Source organism: Phocoena sinus, chromosome 1, assembly GCF_008692025.1.
Source record: "Phocoena sinus isolate mPhoSin1 chromosome 1, mPhoSin1.pri, whole genome shotgun sequence".
NCBI lineage: Eukaryota > Metazoa > Chordata > Mammalia > Artiodactyla > Phocoenidae > Phocoena > Phocoena sinus.
In genome coordinates, this window is record NC_045763.1 from 101,444,855 (window position 1) to 101,467,697 (window position 22,843).

Consider the following 22,843-nt stretch of genomic DNA (forward strand, 5'->3'; position numbering starts at 1 on the left):
AGAAACGTTAAAAAGTTTATCAATATTTGAGTAATGAGATGGGAAAGAAAGCCCAATTAAAATGTAGGACCGAGGCAGCAACTAATGGTGGCAGGAAATGAGTGTTGCTGCAAACTGCATAACAATGAAAGTTTGGTTTAGAAAAGAGTTAGCACAGGTGAAAAGGCCAGAAACCTGTCTGTCAGAATAGATCATTCTTTATGGATCTTGTCTTGGTATAGATTGGTATTCTGCACAGTGTAGATTGTTGGGGTTTTTTTCCCTTTTGCCGAAATGTATTTACTGCTGACATTTGTTCACAAGACGAGTTCCCAGTAGCACCTCTAATACCAGTTATAAAATTCTAAGATTCTCTACTGTTGGCTTTTTCAAAGATCAGGGATGCAGGCCCAGCATCCTTCTTGCCCTGGACCCAGTTTGTGTCAGAGCCACATGAATGAAGCACTTAGAAAAGACCTCTATTGAAGATGAAAAGGACTTGGCTAGTTTTTGCATTGCCAGTACTTCAGAGGTTTCAGTGTTTCTGTTATTATATACTTTTCAGTTCTGGTTGCAAAGGATTTCTTTGGGAAGGGGACATTTCCAGTTACTGTCCTTTCTTTTCCTGAAAAGAAATGTTTTAAGAGCACTGAAGTGATCCCAGCAGCTGGACAAGCCAGTCTGTGAGACAGATTTAGGCCAAGATGATTGAAGACGGATAAATTGGCTTTATGGCAGATGCCTGTAGAGTTTGTATATACCAACAACAAGGCAGGACTTAGACGTTTCCTTAGCCATGCAGTTACTTAAAAAACTTCCCAGTCTATTCAGAGAATGTTCAGAAGTTGTCTTTCTACTGGTCTGCTATTTTTAGCTGTTTTGGTGGTGCTGCTATAAATGTCAAGAAAATAAGGATCTGACTACTTTTATCTTCTCTCACCTCGACGATTAACCCTTTGTGAAGTTCTGTACCAAGATTTGCCAATTCCTTTTGACCACATTGCTCACAGGATGAGAAAGGAAACCCTGAGACATCAGAGATTCATGTTGTATGATGCTTTCCCAAGTCTGAACAAACCCCTTTCAGTGTTCCAGGGAGCTGAATGATTTTCTTCTCGGGGGATCTGGATTGAACACTGTGTACAAGTAAATCTCTTCTAAGAAGGAGAGTAACTAAGATATTGATTTAGAAGGTCACCACAGGGCCTCTGTGTGATTCTCCCTATGTTTCTGATGTGTCACCTGTTGTACTATCAGGGCAATCAACTCATGCTGCCTGGCACAGGACATGGCCCATGCTGCTCTGGAGCTTTTCTAATTAGTTTATAGGGAAAATGGCATAATAAGTGCTTGATATAATTCAGAGCTAAAAGGCACTTGCTTCCAACAGTGACTTACTCATTTTTAAGATAAAGTCTCTCAATGTATAATCCTAGAAGAGCCAAGGAATGGCATTCACTGTCCATGGGGATATAAATCATGGCCGAGAATAACTTCCAGTCCAAATGAAGGTCTATTAAAATGGCCCTAGGGCTTCCCTGGTGGCGCAGTGGTTGAGAGTCCGCCTGCCGATGCAGGGGACACGGGTTCGTGCCCCGGTCCGGGAAGATCCCACATGCCGCGGAGCGGCTGCGCCCGTGAGCCATGGCCGCTGAGCCTGCGCATCCGGAGCCTGTGCTCCGCAACGAGAGAGGCCACAGCAGTGAGAGGCCCGAGTACCGCAAAAAAAAAAAAAAAAAAATGGTCCTAACATACACCTAGATGTAATTCAGAAATATTAGTAAGGAGCCCATTTTACTATGGAAATTAAACATAATCACAGTGCCATTTTAAAATATTAAATTATCCTTATTCATAACATTAAGGCTACATATTCAGCAGGAGCTCAAGTACCTGAATACATTTACTGACCTAGGCAAAGAAATTCTTAGAGAACATAGAAGGAACATTGTTTCGCAATACGAATGCCCCTTATTAAATGGTGAAAGATATTTTGACAAGATTTCCTGAATGTCTGAGAACTCATTTTAAGGCTTAATAACAGTGAAGTGTCGTAATAGTTACTCTAAGAAAGCCTTTAGCATTATGCTAGAGATATAATAGAACTGCACAGAGTGTCTTTGCAAACGTCTTAGATTCAGCTTTGTGCATTCAGGGTATGATTTTATCCGTAAGCCAAATAATCTTAATGTTAAACATTAATGTTCTAATTCCACTCCGCTTTTCTGATTTTTAAAAAAATCTAAAGGCATTAAATAAAAGGAATTAATTTTGCCCTAGAAATAAGTATGATTCATTTTAACCATCAGTCATTTCACTGTAACTGGATTTCTGACCAATCTGAGTCCTAAACTTGATTTTGAACTGCATTTATTTACAAGATTCCTTGTGGGAGTAAATGCCCCTTCAGCAAAACCAAAGATGATCTCATTGTAGCCGTTTCTAAAATAGCCAAAAACATGATGCAGCCTAAACAGCCAACAGCAAACAAGAAACATGAGATATTCTCATAAGTATCACTGAGGTCGGTAGCCTTTAAACTGGATCATTAGGATGACATTATAAAAATTGGAAAAAGGTTTCTGGTAAGTGGAAAAAGCAAAAAGGTTTATATGCTATGATTGCAACTGTGTAAAGAGTATCTATGCCTGTGGAGAAAGAGTGGAAGATAATATGAAAGTAGTTGCATTTGGATAGGATGATCACAGGTGGTGGTTTTTTGATATATCTTTAAAGAATTTTCTTTGATGTTGTTATGTTGAATTTTTGATGATGATGATGATAAATCCAACACTCCAAGATATGTTAAATAATTGAAAAACCTGGGGATTTTTTTCCCATAGTTATTCCTCATAAAATTGGCCGAGTCATAGAAGGAAGTCCAGCTGATCGCTGTGGGAAGCTGAAAGTTGGAGATCATATCTCTGCAGTGAATGGGCAGTCCATTGTTGAATTGTCCCATGATAACATTGTTCAGCTGATCAAAGATGCCGGTGTCACCGTCACACTAACAGTCATTGCTGAAGAAGGTAAGGAACCAGTAGACCTGCCTTCCGCAAACTGATCTGAGGGACACAGAGCCTGTAGAAGGCAGTGGCTTCCTCCAGCATTGCCAGAACCATTGCAGTGATAGAACCATTTATACGCTCGGGAGTCTCATTTTTTACCTTTTCCATTTAATGAATTTAAGAGACAGTTTATTATAAAGTTGTCAGTAGCTCAAGAAAAATAACACAGCTAGTGAGTGGTGGCCATTTATTTATGTGCTGGAGGAGCAAGCACGCAGAACAAACGACATTGGTAATACTTTTCAGATCTCATTTTCTTAAAATAATGTCTTAAGTCTCTGCTTGAGTGAGAGAAAATCCTCTAAAGAGTTCCAAGAAAGTCACTGTTGATATCAAGCCTTTCATGTCAGGCCCGTGCCATAGTGTGCCTTGCCTCGCAGTCAGGGCTTCGTTCTGGTAGCTGCTTTACAAATGGGGGAAGGGGAGTGCATCGGAATGGCCAGTAAATAGGGCATAAAATGTACTTAGTGTCTCACCTTGCTTTAAGGCTGCCTTTGATCATTAAGAATTTCTAATTAGGAACCATTTTTGAATAGCACCGGTTCATGGTCTTTGCTTATGAATTACAAGGTAACCGTTAAATAATGCTCATCTCATTTTTCCTGATCTTGTAAAATTTATGAGAAGCCAAAAGCAACAGAATTGCGAAGGGTCAGTCTTTCATGTTAAAATTCCTTGTACCGTAATGTGTGTTCATGTCCCCCGTGCCCCCCATGATCCTCTAATCTAGTCAGTTTTCAGGTCTTTTAAGTTTTGATTCTTCCTTTCTTTTCCCTTCCTCCTGTACCACTCGCATACCTTTGTATCTAAGGTACTACATAAATCTCCCCTCTGTCCAAGATTCTGTAGGGGGATTTCTTTGTGGACACGAGTTCGTCTGGCTGCTCTCGGAGGCCCCTTCTCATTCTAAGACACTGTGACATCCCTGCCTCTGCTCTTTTCCCTTCTCTAGCCTGTTCTGCACTCTGCCCAGACTCTGTCCCAGACGCTGCTGATTCTTCCTTCTAAAGTCCTCTTCAGTGCAAGCGCCAGTGCTTCCCCGCTCTCTGCACAGAAAGTGTTTTATGATTTTGTTCCCAGCCTGCCTGTTAAATTTACCTCCCAGTTCTTTCCAAATTCTCTGTCCAAATTCTCAGATCTTTCCAAAGATCTGTCTCTTTTTCCAGATCCTTCTAGAACTGGTCCTCATTGGCCTCTGTGCACATGGGCTTCCTCCCGCAGTCCCATAGCACTCCTTACCTCTGCAATTCACTGAGCACTATTACATCACTAACTCCCTATTAAAGGGTCTGTTCTTTGAATACAAAGAAAATGTTACCAATTGACTAGGATACTTGCTAGGCACTCAGTAAATATTTTTTTGAATGAAGGAATGAGTAAATGGATGAATGAGCGAATGAGCAAAGTAAGAGTCAGGAGATTTTCAGTTCTATGCCAATACCTAGCAGAGGCAATGTAAGCCTAATAGAAGAAGTAAGCTTTTGACTGACAAGAGTTCACTGACACCTATTAGCTAGTTGTCTGACCTTAAACAAGCCACTTAACATTTCTAACCTTCAGTTTTTAATCTGTAGGGTGGGAATAATGATATCTATTTCAGAATCACTGTGAAAATTAAAGGTGAAAATGTACATAATCTGCATAAATACCCTAAGGTGCTCATCTAGTGATAGCTGTCATTATCTTACCACGTCTTTGCATGGCTGCCTCCCTCACTCACCGCCTAAGGAAATAATAATATTTAAGAAGCACTTACTATGTGGCAGCTATTGTCCTAAGTACTTTACATCTGCTAAATCATTTAATCCTCACACTAACCCTAGTTTGGCACTATTAATGTCCCATTCTATAGGCGAGGAAATGAGCCACCAAGCAGTTAGAGAACTTGCCCCTGGTCATAAAAGTAATGACAGAACAAGTATTTGAATACAGGCTCTAGGCTGTAGAATCTGTGCTCCTAACTGCTGTGCCTTCCCTAACTAATCACAGTGTCTAAAATAACCCTCCCCCTGCCTGACCCAGTCTTCCCTTACTCAGCTTTACTTTTTTTTTTTAATTATTAATTAAAAAAATGTTTATTGAAGTATAGTTGATTTACAAAATTGTGTTAGTTTTACAGGTACAGCACGGTGATTGTTGTGTGTGTGTGTATATATATATATATATATATATATATATATATATATATATATATATATATATTCTTTTTTAGATTCTTTTCCCTTATAGATTATTACAAAGTATTGAGTATAGTTCCCTGTGCTATACAATAGGTCCTTGTTGATTATCTATTTTACATATAGTAGTGTGTATATGTTAATCCCAACCTCCTAATTTATCCCTCCCCTATCCCCTTTCCCCTTTGGTAACTCTAAGTTTGTTTTCTATATCTGTGAGTCTCTTTCTGTTTTTCAGCTTTACTTTTCTTCATTGTACTTATCTCTACCTGAGGTTATTGAACTATGAGTTTATTTGTTTATTGTCATCTCCCCTACTAGAATGTAAAGTCATAAGATTCATGAAGTTAGAGAATTTGTCATGTTTGGTGCTAAATCCCAAGGGCCTAAAACATTGTTAACCACATAGTAAGTGCTCAATCAAATTTTTTGAATGAAGGCTTATTGTTACTTAATATGATTTTGGTACGATTTCTTTATCTCAGTTTCTTTACCATGATCTCTTTGGCCTACTTTTTAGCCTTAAATTTTGTTCCGTGACCCACAAAGAAAAGCAGGCCTCAGTGCCACAGGGTTGTGACATTTCAGGGTTGTTCTGAGAATGATGTATGTAGTACACTTATATCACCATGCTTGGCATGCAGTAGTGATAGAAGCTACTAGAAGTAGTGGAACTAGCAGTAATATACATCAGTGTTTCTCAAACCATATATAGAAGCATCAGTGGGTTTTTTTCCCAGTTCATCACAGACCAGCATTTTTGTAAAATTCAATAACAATTAAATGAAAAATGAAAATTACTCTGTCGAATCATTATAAAATTAAAAAAATTTTACTCTCAGTATCAGTATGCATCTTATTGCTGACTGACTAACGGACCACACTTTGAGTAGTCTTGAGATGGAGAAAGAAGTGGTCTTTCTACTGCTGAATGATATTAGTATAATTTTTTTTCAGAATTACCCTTTATTGTTGATGGTGTTTTCGAGAGGTTGTCCAAAATTACTCAGTTGTTTTTCTTCCGTTTAAAAATTAATTTTGGAATTCCCTGGCAGTTCAGTGGTTAGAACTCCGAGCTTTCACTGCCGAGAGCTGGGGTTCAATCCCGGCTCTGGGAAATGAGATCCCACAAGCTGCGTGGCACGGCAAAAAAATAAAATAAAATAACTTTGACATTCTGGCCCAAATACTTCTGGACTTGTCTTCTGGACAATCTTAAGATTTCTTATATAATGCCAATCAATGTTTACGAAAAGTGGAAGGGGTGGTGGGAAGCACCCTAGCAGATCCATGCTTTAAAGTGTTATTTCATATGTAGGTGCAACCTCTTAAAATACAATCACATTTGACATGTAAAATCACATTTCAATGATTACACCTTACTTTTACTATACTCTGAGTTTTATTAAACTGTGGGAACATTTAGAATCTCTTACTTTTCTCAGGTAAATTAGAAAGTGTCCCTTCTGTCCCATTCATGGAGTTCGTAAGACGTCCAAGCTTCTCTGAAGTCTGTCAATTGCACTAAAGAGTCAAATGAATACTTACAGCTCTACTGCTGTTTTCAGAAATCACACATTCAGAGCTGCATTACATCCCATGTGATACTGCTCCCCCCGCCTCTCCATAAGCCATTCACTGTAAATCAATAAAAGACAGTTACCTGGAAAAAGAAAACTTGTTTCCTTCACCTTCTTTGCCCCCTTTTGCTAGATATGGTTCAGTATCTGTTCTTATTTTGCCAAGTTCCCAAGTCAAGTGTCGTGTGTGGTATAAAACTCTCAAACACATTCAGGACTCGGGATTCCCCCTGCTGTGTGGCATTCCCACGACACTGCCACCTCTTCACCAGGGCAGCTCCTTCTCAAGTCTAGAGCATAAACTGACTCAGCCTGCTTGTTCTTGCTTATTGGAAAGAAATCTTTAAATTGTATGATTTTTTAAAATTGATTCCTAATGTTGTGTCAGGTCTTGTTCATTTCATTTTCAAGAGTGGACGCAAGTTCCCAAAGGCTACCAAGGGCTATGTTAGAATGGCTCTGGTAGTGTTGCCATCATTTTCGTTTTGTTTTGCTTTCCATTGATTTATCTGTTTATTCTCACTTGTCTCCGTTTTCCACTCTCATTTCTCTCACTACTCCCACTGGCAGTTATGCCAGTGTATTTTATGTGCCTCCTTTTATTTATGTCTTTTAAAATACATGTTTGTGTGTGTGTCTGCCTTTATTTTTTGAGTTGTATAACTGGTATTGTGTTATAGATTTTATGCTGGTTTTTTTTCTCAGAACCATATGCTTTCTTTTTTTTTAATGTCACTTTATTGTTACAGAATCTAATCCAGGATCTTACATGGCACTTAGTTGTTGTATCTTCTTTTTTCTTTTTAATTGAGACATAACTCATGTGCTATAAATGTCATTGTTTTAAAGTATACAAACCAGTGGTTTTTAGTATATTCATAAGGTTGTGCAACCATCCCCACCAATTCCAGAACATTTTATCACCCCTATAAGAAACTACTACTCTACCTTCTTTCTCTATGGATTTGCTAGATATTTCATGTAAATAGAATTATATCTGACCTTTTATGTCTGGCTTCTTTCACTTAGCAAAATGTTTTCATGTTTCATCTGTGTTGTAGCATGTCCTTTTTATGACTAATGAATAATATCCCATTATGTGTATATACATTTTGCTCATTTAGTCATTATTTGATAAGACACTTGGGTTGTTTCTGTTTTTTTTCTATTATGAATAATGCTGCTGTGAACATTGGCATACAGTTTTTATACAGATGTATGTTTTCATTTTTCTTGGGTGTATACCTAGGTGTGGAATTGTTGAGTCATATGATGTCATGTTTAACGTTTTGAGGAACTGTCGAACTGTTTTCCACAGCGGCTGCATTGTTATATATTCCCACCAGTAATGTATGAGGCTTCCAATTTCTCCACATCGTCACCATTTATTTTCCTTTGTGTGTGTGTGTGTGTATGTATGTGTGTGTCTTAAGCCATTCTAGTGAGTGTGAAATACAATAGTATCTCATCGTGCTTTTGATTTATATTTCCCTGGTGACTAATGATGTTGAGCGGCTTTTCGTGTGCTGTTGGTCACTTGCATATCTTCTTTGGAGAAATGTCTATTCAGATCCTTTACTCACTTTTAATTGGGTTGTCTTTTTTATTGTTGAATTATAAGGCTTCTTTATATTCTGATTTTAGATCCTTATCTGATATATGGTTTGCAAGTCTTTTCTCCCATTTTGCGGGTTGTCTTTTCACTGTTTTGATATTGTCCTCTGATGCACAAAAGTTTAATGTTGCTGTTGTCTAATTTATCTATCTTTTCTTTGGTTGCTTGTGCTTTTGGTATCGTAGCATCAAGTGCCTTCAAGATTTATCTGAGTTGCTGGGTGAATACAATCGATTGCTTTTAACTACTTGACCATTTTCCATACTGTATATTTACTGTGTATTACCTGTCTCCTCCCCCCATAAACAGCCACACCATCTCCAGCTCCACATTATCACAAACTATCCTCTATACCTTCATATATGTACCTTATAAAACAGTGTGAGAATTTATTGGAGTGAAATTGCTTACTTTGACCAAGTACTATCAGATTGTCCTCTGTAATTGCTGCAGCCATCTACACTCCCACCAACAGAACACTGAGGATTCTTTATCTTCACATCCCCGCCAATACTCAGCATTATCCAGCTTTCAAGTTGGCTAGTGTACAGCAAGGAAAGTGTTACTTCATTGGTATATAATTTGCATTTCTCTGATTATGCATGAATTTGAGCATCTATTTGGATGCTTGTTTGGGGTTGTTTTTTTTCTTGTAAATTGCCTCTTCATATCCTTTACTCATTTTTCTTGTGGGATTGCTGTCTTTTTCTTGTTGATATTTAGAGATTCCTTGCAAATTATAGGCATTAGTCCAATTTAGTTTTAGAAAGCATAAATACCTTTTCCTGTCATCTGTATGTTAACTTTGACTATGGTGCCCTTTGTTATACAGAGAGTCTTAATTTAGATGTCACCAGATTAGTCAATTTTTATTCAGTACCTTATGGCTTGTGCTTTTGAAGTTTTATTTAAGATATCTTTCCCCACCCCATATCACAGAAATTTTCTCTTATATTATCATCTATTGGATTTCTAATTTTGCATTTAGATCTTGAATCCATCTGGAGCCTACCTTTATATATAGTTTTAGGAGGGATCCAGTTTTATTTTTTATCCTTACAGTGAGGCAGTTTTTCTAGTACCATCTATTAGATAGTACTTCTTTTCCTCATTGATTTGTGGAGCCATCTCTTCTGTATATTAACCTCCCCTTTAAACATGCATCTCCGTACCACAACGTTCATTGCAGTACTGTTTACAATAGCCAGGACATGGAAGCAACCTAAATGTCCATCAACAGATGAATGGATAAAGAAGATGTGGCACATATATACAATGGAATATTACTCAGCCATAAAAAGAAACAAAATTGAGTTATTTGTAGTGAGGTGGATGGACCTAGGGCCTGTCATACAGAGTGAAGTAAGTCAGAAAGAGAAAAACAAATACCGTATGCTAACACATATATATGGAATCTAAAAAAAAAAAAAAAAGTTCTGAAGAATGTAGGGACAGGACAGGAATAAAGATACAGACGTAGAGAATGGACTTGAGGACACGGGGAGGGGGAAGGGTAAGCTGGGATGAAGTGAGAGAGTGGCATTGACATATATACACTACCTAATGTAAAATAGCTAGCTAGTAGGAAGAAGCCACATAGCACAGGGAGATCAGCTCGGTGTTTTGTGACCACCTAGAGGGATGAGATAGGGAGGGTGGGAGGGAGACGCAAGAAGGAGGGGATATGGGGATATGTGTATACATATAGCTGATTCACTTTGTTATACAGCAGAAACTAACACACCATTGTAAAGCAATTATACTCAAATAGAGATGTTAAAGAGAAAAAAGAATCTCCAAGCTCTTTATTCTGTTCTGCTAGTTTATCTATTATTATCTATACATACCTATTGTATATATACGTATAATTTTAATATATATAAATATAATTTTTGAGTGTGTGTATATATATATTCACACAAACACACACACGTTTTTTTTAGTCTGTAACTTTGTGGTATATTCTAGTATCTGTGTGTTAAGGCACATCTTTCTCCAAGCCCCCACCAAATCAACTAGGTATTCATGAAATTTCTCCATGTAAAATTTTAGAGCCAATTATTAAGCCACTCTAAAAAATCCAGCTGCAATTTTTATTGGGATATATTGAACATATATTAACTTCGGGAAAATTTATACCTTTAAATATTAAGTCACCCCACCTAAGAGTATGGGCTATCTCTTCAATTATTCAGGTCATCTTTTCAATAGAATTTTAGAAAGTTCTTTCATGAGATTCTTATTTATTCTTGGTAAAGATGATTCCCAATATATTATAATGTTTGTTGCTAAAGTTTAACTGTGGGATTTTGTGTTTATCCTCTGATAATACACTTTCTCTTAAGTAGTTACATACAGAAACTCCAGCAAAAGTTTAATTCTCATTGAGGGAAAGATATACTTAACCCATTGCTTTACAAGAATCTTCAGATAAAATTCAGAGAGGCTGCTGCGGCAGCCTAGACAGATACCACTACTCTCCTTCCGCCACTGTTTATACCCTGGCCTGTGTTTTCAGAGTACTCTCAGTTACTTTCAGTTACAAGAAGTTCTTAAATAAGAATAAATTATTTATCTATGTTTTTAGTCCCAAGAACTTTGAAGAGAAACAACTTAATCCAAGCGATAAAATAATGATGTATTTAGTGACCCTGAAGTCCCAGCTCTCTCAATAGAAATTGCTTCCTAAACATTCATATTCCTTGTTTTTCACATCAGTCTTTCTGTGTTTTCATTATATTTGAGATTCAGATTTTATCAGTTTCTACATGTTCTAACCTAAAAATGTCCTCTTACCTGGAACATTTTTGCTAAGTTAGGTAAATATTTCAGACTGTACACCTTAAGAGAAATATAGCCCCAAATAAGAAATATAGCCCCAATCATTTTGATGATTATGATAACCATAATGATCATTTTAATAGAAACATTAATATAGTGATTATGATATGCCAGGCACTGTTCTAAGCATGTTTATCTATACAGTAACCCCACGAGGTAGCTGAAACCCCATCAGTCTTGCTCCAGAGTTCATGGTCTTAATCATTAATCTATGCTCTCTCTTTGATATTTTAAAATATCCTATGTTTTAAAATTTGGGCGGGATAAAACATTAGAAAGTTTCAGCTTTTTTTTTTTTTTTTTGGCTGTGTTGGGTCTTCGTTGCTGCGTGCAGGCTTTCTCTAGTTGCAGCGTGCGGGCTTCTCATTGCGGTGGCTTCTCATTGCGGAACACGGGCTCTAGGCATGCAGGCTTCAGTAGTTGTGGCACGTGGGCTCAGTAGCTGTGGCGCACAGTCTTAGTCGTTCCGTGGCATGTGGGATCTTCCCGGACCAGGGATCGAACCCGTGTCCCCTGCATTGGCAGGCGGATTCTTAACCACTGTGCCACCAGGGAAGTCCGAAAGTTTCAGCTTTAAAAATAAATATGAGTCTGACAACCTCCAGAGTGTCTTTTAACTGTCATCTCCCATGAATTGGCATCTAGTTCTAGATGCAAGCAGTTACTTTGCTTAGTTATGAAATCCGCCTTCAAGGAACAACAGGAGTTCCGGAGCTGTTGAGGATGATACGAGGCAAATGTTCCTTTTTTCACTTACATCTGTGCTCTTAGAAAATAGAATCAGTAAAATCTTTATAAACATTTGTCAGTACTCAGGATGATTTTATAAGTTTCTCTTCGATACTAGAGTCAGGTGAAATAACTACTGCTACATTAAAGATGCAGGTTAAAGATACGTGTGTAATTTCCAGACTGGCCTCTGTGCTCCAGCATTCCTAAGACCTGTCTTTGTCATCTAGAGTGGTTTACCAGTTAATGGGCAGTACACTCTGGAAACCCATAAATAGATTACAAGGTAGTTCCCAGAGCTCAGTCCTCTAGATAATAGTATGGAGTGTGTTCACATCTGATTTTCATGTTGTGTGGACGACCAAAACAAAGGTGAAAGAGGGAAAGCATGTGCAGTAAGAATGATTCCTGTTCTCTTCAAACATAAACATCGATCAGAAGCCACAGGGAAAAAGACGTTAGTTCCAGTTGCAGGCAGCTGATAGCAGTGCTGCTTGTGTAAAGTCACTACCGTCGGGAAAGTGACAACCACGTGTTACTGTCTCACTTTCACATTTTTATGTACAAATTCTTATTTCTCTTGTTTCGCCTTTGAACAGAGCATCTTGGTCCACCATCAGGAACAAACTCCGCCAGGCAAAGCCCAGCCCTGCAGCACAGGCCCGTGGGACAGTCACAGGCCAACCACATACCTGGGGACAGGTGGGGCTGCTCTTCTCAGGTTTTGGTTTTTAACTCTGCTCATCTCCCCACTTTTCATCACCCACCCACCCCCACTCACCTCCACACAGTTATGCAGAAGCCAGCCGGTTAGGTCAAGATGAGATGTCTACTCCCTCCGGTCCCTTTGTCCCTTCCTCCCCATCTTCCCAGCCCCAGCCCAGGGTGCAGCGTAACAGGTGGGGATTAGAAAGAAGTGACAGTAGCACCTACTCTGCTGCTCTAGGTCCTCACGGTTTTGGTAGGGAAGCCCCAGACCCACATCGATTACCATCTTCTTAGACTACCCGAGCAGTATCTGTGCATATTTCTTTCCTCTTTCGTTGAAAATATAAGTCATGAAATAAAAACTAAATTTCCAGAAATTCAGCGTTTTCACAGGCATTGGTACTGCAAGAGAGCCATTTTTCACTGTAACAAGGTCAGCTTATCTGCCCTCCGGTTCAGTGACTCGAGTGCAGTTTTCCTTGATGTAAACTGTGCTGAGACACCCTTGAAACAAAACAACAAAAACAAAACAAAAAAACAGCATGGGGGTGTTGACAGACTTGAAGCCATGCTGGAGTTAATAGCTAGTTTTTGCCTGGCATCTCTCTGCTTCTAATACAGCCTGTCTTAATAGCAGTTTGTCAGAGGGAGAATGGCAAAATTCAGCTTTTAAAGGAAAAGAAATTGATCTGCTTTTACTTTTAGGCTGTGTTTCATATTCTCAGTTCAGAGAGTGACTTGATTTCTCTTTCCTGTAGAAGTGTCACAGAAGGTGAAATTGGAAAAGACGTCCTCACTTCCTACAGACACTCGTGGTCTGACCACAAGCACCTCGCACAGCCTGACACTGCAGTGATTTCAGTCATAGGCAGTCGGCACAATCAGGTAACAGAGATTCCCCCCAGATGCAGACTGTTCTTTTCAGTTGCTGAATCACTGACACTGATGAATTTTAACTGCAAATCAGTTCAGATAAATTTGTTCCCAAAACTGATCGTTCTTAAGGACCTACTCTGTGTTTGGCATTCTCTTAGTGTCCACGAGACAACGTAAAGAGTGAAAAAGAAGTTTATCCTCTATTGGAGAAATTTTAACCCTTAGTTGAGTACCCAGAAATAGCAGTGTTTTAGTTAATCAAAGAAAGATTTGGGGTGGGTTTTTTTTTTCTTTTTTCAGGAAAATTAGTCAAAATCTGCTTAAAGGAAGCACGGTTCAAAATTCTGTTCTCTGTTCTGTTGCATATTGACCAACTAGTAGAGAAGACATGTAATCTTCAAATTAATTTAGGCTGCATTTATAGAAATTAAGTAGCCCTTCGACCAAAACGTACATTCCTTCCTTATGATATAGAAATGCATACTGATATTACATGATAGCACTTACATGTGGAATCCCCAAAAAATGATACAAATGAACTTATTTACAAAACAAAAATAGACCCACAGATATAGAAGACACTAAGGTTACGAAAGGGGATGGGGGATAAATTCGGAGTTTGAGATAACATATACACCCTACTATATATAAAATAGGTAATCAACAGGGACCTACTGTAGAGCACAGAACTATACTCAATGTCTTGTAATAAACTATAATGGAAAAGAATCTGGAAAAGAATAGATACATATACATGTGTAATTGAATCACTTTGTTGTGCACTTGAAACTAACACAACATCGTAAATTAACTGTACTTCAGTTTTCTTTTAAAAGTGTGTATTGAGAGTATAAATCATTTCTTCTGGCCATAAAAGGAGTCTTTCTTCAAACTTTAAATAAAGCAGTCCATGTAAACTTGTTTTTCTTACACTTCTCTCTCTCTAGAGCCTTGGTTGTTACCCAGTGGAGCTGGAGCGAGGCCCCCGGGGCTTTGGATTCAGCCTCAGGGGTGGGAAGGAATACAACATGGGGCTGTTCATCCTGCGTCTGGCTGAGGATGGTCCTGCCATCAAAGACGGCAGAATCCACGTGAGTTGGCTTCTGTCTGCAACCTTTGGTTCTGGCTCCGGACTGCAAACTTCTGAAAATAGTTGATTAAAGGGAATGCAGAAACCTCCTGAATCTATGAAGCGAGATTTTGCATCACTAAAACCTGAAAGGCAGATGCTTGTCATGAGCTCGTTTCCTCTTTGCAGGGTGCTATACTGTACTGCAGTTAGGCTGCTTGCGCTGGCTTGACTTCGGTCAGTAAGAAAAAATCAATTTTACTTACGTAGTCAACATTCAAGGGCAAATGGATTAATAAATAAAATATACTTTCATCTTATTAAAAGTCTTGGGAAAGCCAGGATGAAACAGAATCATCGACTTCTTCCAAGAAACAATAATCCCAGGATTTTTTTTTTCCTTCTTAGCTACTTCTAGAGGGAGCCAGAGGTCGAAAAGCATGACTCTCCCAACCTTTATTATCATTTGCAGGACTAGAAATCACATCGGCAATGTTCCTGCATAGGGGTTCTCAGCTCTGAAACACTATAGCTTTGTCAAACACGGCGTTGAGGCCAGATGGTTTATGGATCTGCAAAAGATATTTTCCTTCCTTCTCTAGATGTTACTTAGAGGATTCTTATATTGAAGACATTTGCTGGGCTCAGTTTTTTTTTTAAATAGTTAATTTACTGGTATTCAATTATATGCTAAAAATTTTATATGCTAAAAATTATAAAATCCCTTACTATTCAAGAGAACTTTGGACTTCCTCCCCCTGCTACCAGTAGGCATCAGGGAAAGAGAAATTTTTCTTTTTCTTTTTCTCCTTTTTATTTTTCTCTTTTGCTTTTAACTAAGTAAACTAATTAGAAAGGCAAATGACCCTGGCACATTATTAGATGGTAAATTCTAACAATGATTAGAAAAGTCTTCTAGGTGATTGCAGTTTTGAATTATGCACATGACTACTCCACTCCCATTACTCATTTCATAAACATTTACTAAGTGTTTGCTTTACCCAAGGATTTATACATGATCCTGAATGAGCTGGGAGAAAGAGTGACCCCCCCCCCCAAACAAGATACCATCCTTTCTCTAAAGGACTAGACTTTTGTACAAGTTCAAAGTAGGTGAATATGAGTAGAGAAGATTTCATAGAAGGGGTGGCATTGGACAGTCAATAGGATTTCAACAGGGAGAGATTAAGAAAACATTCCAGGCTGAAGAAATGAGCAAAGGGGTAAAACGAAGGAAGTACACGTCATATATAGGGAACTGCAAGTGGTCAAGTTTACCTAGAGTCTATTTAGAAAATACATAGGAAGGTAGAAGAAAATGAGAATATGAAAGTAGGATGAATCACCAGTGTGTAGGTCCAAGGCAGTGGAAAGTCACAGAAGGCTTTTGCGCCACGAGTTCCCCCTGAGAGCAATACACTGATAAAATCAGTCTCTTGGTGTGTAGGATGGATGAGGGGATAGGGCTAGCTATAGTTTAGGCATCCAGTCATGGTGGTGGGAGTGTAACTTGGATGGTAGTACTTTGGGTGGACGGTAAGTGATGCATGTGGGATCAACCGTTAATGAAGAAAAGACCAGTTTAGATGACTGACAAGTATTAAATGAGTGAAGGATGAAGGGAAAAAAAGAGTAAAGGATGGCTTAGAGGCTTCACCCTGCCTGTACTATGGAAAAAAAAAAAAATGTGAGGGAGGCCAGTGGGAGAAAGGATTTGGCAAAGACTGATGATGTACTAAGTTGTAGTCATGTTGAAGGACCAGCTGGTTGAGCAGGTGTAAATATGTAGCAGGCAGTTAGGACAAGAGGTAAAGTCCCAGATTGTGACATTACCCAGATGGAAGTGATAACTGATGCCTTTGCTGTGGATGAGTTCACTGAAGGAGATTTAGAGAGTTGTGGGCCAGGGGCAGGACTCTGGATAAGGCCTGTCATTAGTGGACCATAGAAAGTAGAGAAAATGGGGAGGGTGAGAACGCAGAGCAGCAGAAGCAGAGCTGGAGGGTGTTGATGGCAAGGAGAGGGGCTGATGGCCAAAGTCCATTAGCGTGCTGAAGCTGAGCTGTTTGCTCTCGCCGCAGTTCACTTTCTTGTAGGGACAGTTTAATAAAGTGGGGAGAACATGGGTTTGGAAATCAGGCAGGACAAGGATCGAACTCTGGTTGTGCCACCTTGTAGCTGTGCATCGTTGGGTAACTACTCTGAACCTGCACAGAACGCAGAGCTATAATACATGTAAAATACATGGCCCAAGTAAACTTCTTAAAAGTTTAGTAAGAGCAGTTTGAGGCACTGTTTATGGGGATGGCATACTTATTTCTGGTTTTCTTGGTCCTTTTTCTCCTCTACCCCTCGCCTTTTAAAAAAAAAAAATCTCTAAGTCATTTAAACTTGGAGTTTTAAAAAAAATCTCCCATTGTATATATTATATGACAAAACTCCAGTTAAACCAAAAACTAGGATATAATTGAAATGTTGGTTTCAAATATAACCCTCAGATGCACTAATCTCACCAAATAAAAGGCAAAGAGGCCTTAAAGGATTCTATTTCTAAAACATGTTATTCGTTTTTTTTTTTGTTTTTTTTTTTTTTTTTTTTTGCTGTACACGGGCCTCTCACTGCTGTGGCCTCTCCCATTGCGGAGCACAGGCTCCGGACGCACAGGCTCAGCGGCCATGGCTCACGGGCCCAGCCGCTCCGCGGCATGTGGGATCTTCCCAGACCGGGGCACGAACCCGTGTCCCCTGCATCGGCAGGCGGACTCTCAACCACTGCGCCACCAGGGAAGCCCTAAAACATGTTATTCTTAATAATGAACAGAAACTTTAGAATTATGTGATTAAATCAGCTTTAATATAAAAAAGAAACTCTGAAATTTGAAAGCAAAAGCAAATAAGCTATTACTGCTATGCCCAGGTTTGGTCTAAACTCTAATAAAATAAATCAGCTTTTCAGAGAATAATTTTTCTGGCTACTAAATTATCAAAATCTTGACTTGGTGTAGGGATCATGGGAGCTTTGCTATAAATGACAACTTACTCAGGTGGCCACTGTCCCAAAAGATGAACATTTTATCTCCAGCTGACGCTTGTGCATGGAGCCAGCCACCTGAGCATCCATCCTGTCTGCCTTCCCCCCTTGCCTCTCTCCTCTTCTCCCGAGTCTTTTCTGTTAAGCTGACACTGTACTTTTTGTCCTGTACCTATTATTCCAGTATCTTCAGCACCTGAGGTAGTGCCTTGAATATTGATAGTAGATGCTCCATAGATATTTGTTGAAAGAATAGAATGCATGGTTAATATTTCTAGATAATGAGAGAATTTTTTTTTAATATTTAAGATTAACTCCCAGAACTTATTACTGGGTAGACAGGACTTGGGCTATAGGAAGGAATAAGCAAACAGTGTAATCGTATAATTCACTAAAACAAGAAAATGTTAACTTTTAAGATAGATGGAAAGGTGTTGAGAGGATCTGTACATTTAGTGAGTCTTCATCTGGTCCTTAAATCCTGATTTAAAGAGGAAGGAAAAAGGTTCTGGGCTAAGGGAATGAGAAATCAGCTGAATGGAAAAAGTCCGTATTAGGTAATAGTGTCAGACTGAAATATTTGACAAAGAACAGAATCAGATTTAGAAACTATTAAGAGTCTGTTGTCTTCCAGACCACATGTTTTCACTTGTATTAGTTTTAGTCTCACAAAAACTCTGTGAGGTAGGTGGCATTATCCCCACTTGCAGATTAAAACCGAGGCTCAGGGAGACTGAGTCACAGCCATAGAGGGACCCAGGTCCATTATCTCTCAGCCTGGTCTGTGTGCTTTCACATCAGGCCATGATTATGTCATTTGGACTCAATTCCTTTGGGAGGCATAAAGGGTCTTAAGAGGTTGTAAGATAATGTAAACAATGTGTTAGAAATATTGTTTAGTCATTTTAATACATTTTAGTGGATGTTGTTTTAAAAACTGCAAGACTGACTTTAAAAAGTGACTTTTTTAAAGGAACACAATTTTTCTCTATCGTTCTTCCTACTTTCCCCCTTTTGGTTCTCCTGTTCTCATTTTTTTCTTCCCCTTTCATTTCTTTCTTCTCTCCTCTCTCCTCTGTTCCCCACAATTCTATTTTGCATTAATACAAAAACCTGACCTTGAATTTTTATTCTTATCAAAAAATATATTCCCCATTTTTTGTATTTTTATCACACTTAAATTTTTTAAAGTAACACACTTTTTTTTTTTTTAAAGAATGTTTACATTTTCCTCTCAAAGGTGTGATTTTTTTATCTTAAGCTTTGTGTAGTCCAGTTTAGAACTTTTTCCCCTTTTGAGGGCCTCTCTACCGTAAATCTTAAAACCATGGCTTTCTTCTCCTTCACCCTAATTTAGTTTTTAAGTTAAACAAAAGTGACACCTGGTGGCAGATCTGTTCAATTACAAGTTTTTTTGCAGTTTACTTATTGTGCTGAAATGCAGGTTTGGACAGAGAATTTAAGCCAAAGACTACAATTGAAATGAATTATAACCTCAAGCACGTTTTTACAAGATGTACCCAAAGCATGCTCCAAGTAGTATCTATTTTAATATTACTTTCTCTAATTACCAGAGGGTTTTATATCTGGTGCTAATTTGTCATCTGTGTTTCCTCATGAAAATGATTTTTCTATAATCACTTATTAAAGAAAATCTGGGTACCGACCTTTGTTTCACTTATATACCTATTCTGATTATAAGGGTTTTTTAATGAATTGTGTTTATTACTTTTTCTCCATCCTATTATGTTTATTATCATCTTACTGTGGTTTCTATTTTAGATTTTTTTTCCACTTTATTTGTTAAATCCATCTATTTTGTGATATCCTCCATTTCTTCACTCATTTTTTTCCCATAAATATGCAGTAAAACTTGTTCTGTTTTCTTGGTTTACTTGAAAAAGTTTTGCATTGTATAGAACGGGGTGCAGTCTATAGTTAAATCTTCATCCTGCTACGCTTTTTTTTTTTTTTTTTTGGCTGCTTGGGTCTTTGTTGCTGCACGTGGGCTTTCACTAGTTGCGGTGAGCAGGGGCTACTCTTCGTTGCGGCGCATGGGTTTCTCATCTCAGTGGCTTCCCTTGTTGCGGAGCACGGGCTCTAGGTGCGCGGGCTTCATTAGTTGTGGCTCGTGGGCTCTAGAGCACAGGCTCAGCAGTTGTGGCGCACAGGCTTAGTTGCTCTGCGGCACGTGGGATCTTCCCAGACCAGGGATCGAACCCGTGTCCCCTTCACTGGCAGGCAGATTCTTAACCACTGTGCCACCAGCTTTAAATCTTTTTTTGGAAAACCAGAAAATAGATCATTTGAAAATTAACATTTATTTGTGCTTGGTGTATAATCCTGTTTTTAGCTCATTAATTCCTCCCAACAACCCCAGGAGGTAGGTAGGTACTAATGTTATCCCCACTTAACAGAGAGGAAAATGAGACCACTCTGCTAGGACGAGGTCGAGCCAGGAGTGAACCACAGACATTATGACTCCAAAGCCCAGCTTCCAAGCCACTGTGCTCTGCTGCAGCTGTGGATACAGAGCAATCCTACTCTCCTCTGTTAAATAATTACTGCGTCCTCTTCTGTTATTTCTGCATTGTTTTAGTAAGCTCTGCAAATATTGCTTTTTGTAATTTCAGTAATTGTCCATTGTTCAGTTTTTCTGTTTTGAAGCCAATACCCTTTAGTTGTTTGTCACCTTGAAATGTTGTTTAAAATCTGGATATATTTTTAAATCACTACCATCATTCTCTTTAACCAGGTCCTTTGCAGAAGTTATACTTCACTCATTCACGTTTCCTTTTTCTTTTCAAATAACTACAGACAACATTTCTAGTAAATAGCAATGGTACTGAGGCATTTTATTCTGATCCCTAGCTTTTGTTTGTTTTCTAGGGAAATCACTACACACTAAAGTCATTTAGTGTAAGCCAGCTGTTGGTTTTACATAAGTATTCATAGTAGTATGAATTTCTCCAAGCTGAGTTTTCTTAGAGTTTTAGTCTATAAATATTTCATTTAGGTAATGCCTCATATATGTACAGGGCGTAGCAGCAACACAAAGGAAGGAGTAGGCAGTTCTCCCTGGAGGCCAGGATAGGCTTCAAAGATGAGGAGCCACCTGCCTAGGATTTAGGATACTCAGCTCGAGTCGGAAAGTACCCTTCACAGGCGGATTAATCAGAGGTAGCTCTGTGGTATCATGTGGGTCATAGAGCCTTCACCCTCTCCCACCACTTAACGTTTGGTTGAAAACTTAGAATTTGATTCTTGACTTCAAGATGCCCAGATGCTGCTTACTAGTTATATAAACTTTTATAGCGTAAGTAAAACTGGACATTTTCTCTTCCTATTGCTACCACCTGTCCACTCCTCGTCAACTCTAGCGTAACAGCACTGTGCACAAAAGTTAAATATTTTACAAAGAGAGTCATTCAGCAGAGTTGGGTGGCTCTAGGGATGACAAAACAGAACCGAAGGAGGATGTGTAGTTTCATGCTGTTTCTGTGAATGTTCCCTGTCTAGGTTGGGGACCAGATTGTTGAAATCAATGGGGAACCTACACAAGGCATCACACATACTCGAGCAATTGAGCTCATTCAGGCCGGTGGAAATAAAGTTCTTCTTCTTTTGAGGCCAGGAACTGGCTTGATACCTGACCATGGTAAGTTAAGTAGCTCACCTGTAGCTGAAAAGCTGAGAATGTGTTAGGGAGGGGGCAGCAGAAGGAAAAGGAATATCAGTTTGGAGGGGACAGATATTTTACTAGCTAATTCAGAGGTAACCACCAGAACCATCTAAAGTTAGTTACCATAAATAATAATATTACAAAATAAGTGATTCATACAGAACTTTTGTTAGACTAGAATATATGTGTTAAGCTAGTTTCAGCAGAAAACACAGTTGCTTTTGCAGAGAAAAGTGCCTATAAAAAACGAGAACATTAGAGGCAAACGATTTTAATGTCATGAAAAGCATTTGAAATCTCTTCAAATGTTATTTTTTTTTCCTTATAGTAAGATGAGTTTCTCTCTTAATGAGCAGCATAAGAACTTTAGGCTTTTCTGGTCATTTGTCAAAAACAAGTTACTTTAGCTCTACCTGGAGACAAGGAGTTGCACTTGGGACCATTTCCGTAGTCCTGTACTGATCTTAAATTTCCTTGGTTTCATTGTATGCTTTTGAAATATCACAGTATTTGAAAATCACTGTTTATCAACTGAGTGCACTAGTCTAGAAGTACAATACCACACCACTTAGTCCTTGTCCGTTCCAGTTTCCTCCCTTCCCCCCATAGAGCTTTTGAGGGATAAGTATAGACATGACCTCCTACAGTCCCCTTCCAGCCTATAATCCTCTGACTGTATTACCTTCCACCATCTGCTTGTAAACCATACGTCCCCGGTGACATCTTTGCTAACTGCGCTGTGATGTTTTTTTACACAGTCCTAGGCTTTTTCTCTTCCTTCTTCAGGTTTGGCTCCTTCCGGTCTGTGCTCCTACGTGAAACCTGAGCAACATTAAGGCTTTCAGGGCTTTTCTTGGTCTTTCCTTAAAAAGATTTGGTAAATTTGCATGTCTTGTAAATCACTTCCTTCTCTTTTTTTCTTTTTAATTAAAAATGATGCTATTAAGTACATCTACTTCTATCTTCTGCACTTTTCAGTTTCCTTTTGACATTAAATTTGACAGCTTAAAGCAAGAAAATTATTTACAAATGCCCATGAACTCCATTCTGATTACCACCGTTTGGTCTCCTTTATTAGTGATTTTGGCAAATCCTGAAGCTATATCCATCAATAATAGCTAAATTAGTAAGCTGCTTGGACCAGGTAATTTGGTCCAATTTTATTATTTATTTCTTTTAAGATGTGTATTGGGCTTTTGCTAAAGAATTTACACATCATATATTATCGTACCTATTATACAAAAGTAACTGGAAAAATGAATACTATTATTTTGTATATATAAAACAACCTACCCTTCAGGTACAAGTATAGCTGTCTGTATACGTCTGCATTTATAGAGAGATCTAAACATACATGAACTTTATTTATAAAATACTCAGGCTGTTTGTTTAAGCAGTCAGTAAAATCCAAATGGCTATCAAAAAATTCAAAACTTAATTGTTCCTATTTATAATTCTGAAATTTCATAATTTTCTACTCAAATCGCT

General features: G+C 38.5%; 1 protein-coding gene across 5 annotated transcripts in view; it reads left to right on the forward strand.

Annotated features, from left to right (window-relative positions):
• The window catches only part of MAGI3 (membrane associated guanylate kinase, WW and PDZ domain containing 3), a 273,809-nt gene that overhangs the window by 245,340 nt on the left and 5,626 nt on the right, over positions 1-22,843 (forward strand). For 3 of the 5 annotated variants that reach the window (XM_032623693.1, XM_032623702.1, XM_032623711.1), the window contains 5 exons: positions 2,823-3,008; positions 12,589-12,691; positions 13,456-13,582; positions 14,521-14,664; positions 21,193-21,331. In XM_032623693.1, the coding sequence (XP_032479584.1) occupies positions 2,823-3,008; positions 12,589-12,691; positions 13,456-13,582; positions 14,521-14,664; positions 21,193-21,331 (699 nt within the window). Of the gene's footprint in view, positions 1-2,822; positions 3,009-12,588; positions 12,692-13,455; positions 13,583-14,520; positions 14,665-21,192; positions 21,332-22,141; positions 22,567-22,843 lie in introns of those variants that run through there. The other 2 variants (XM_032623721.1, XM_032623728.1) reach the window with 1 other exon arrangement.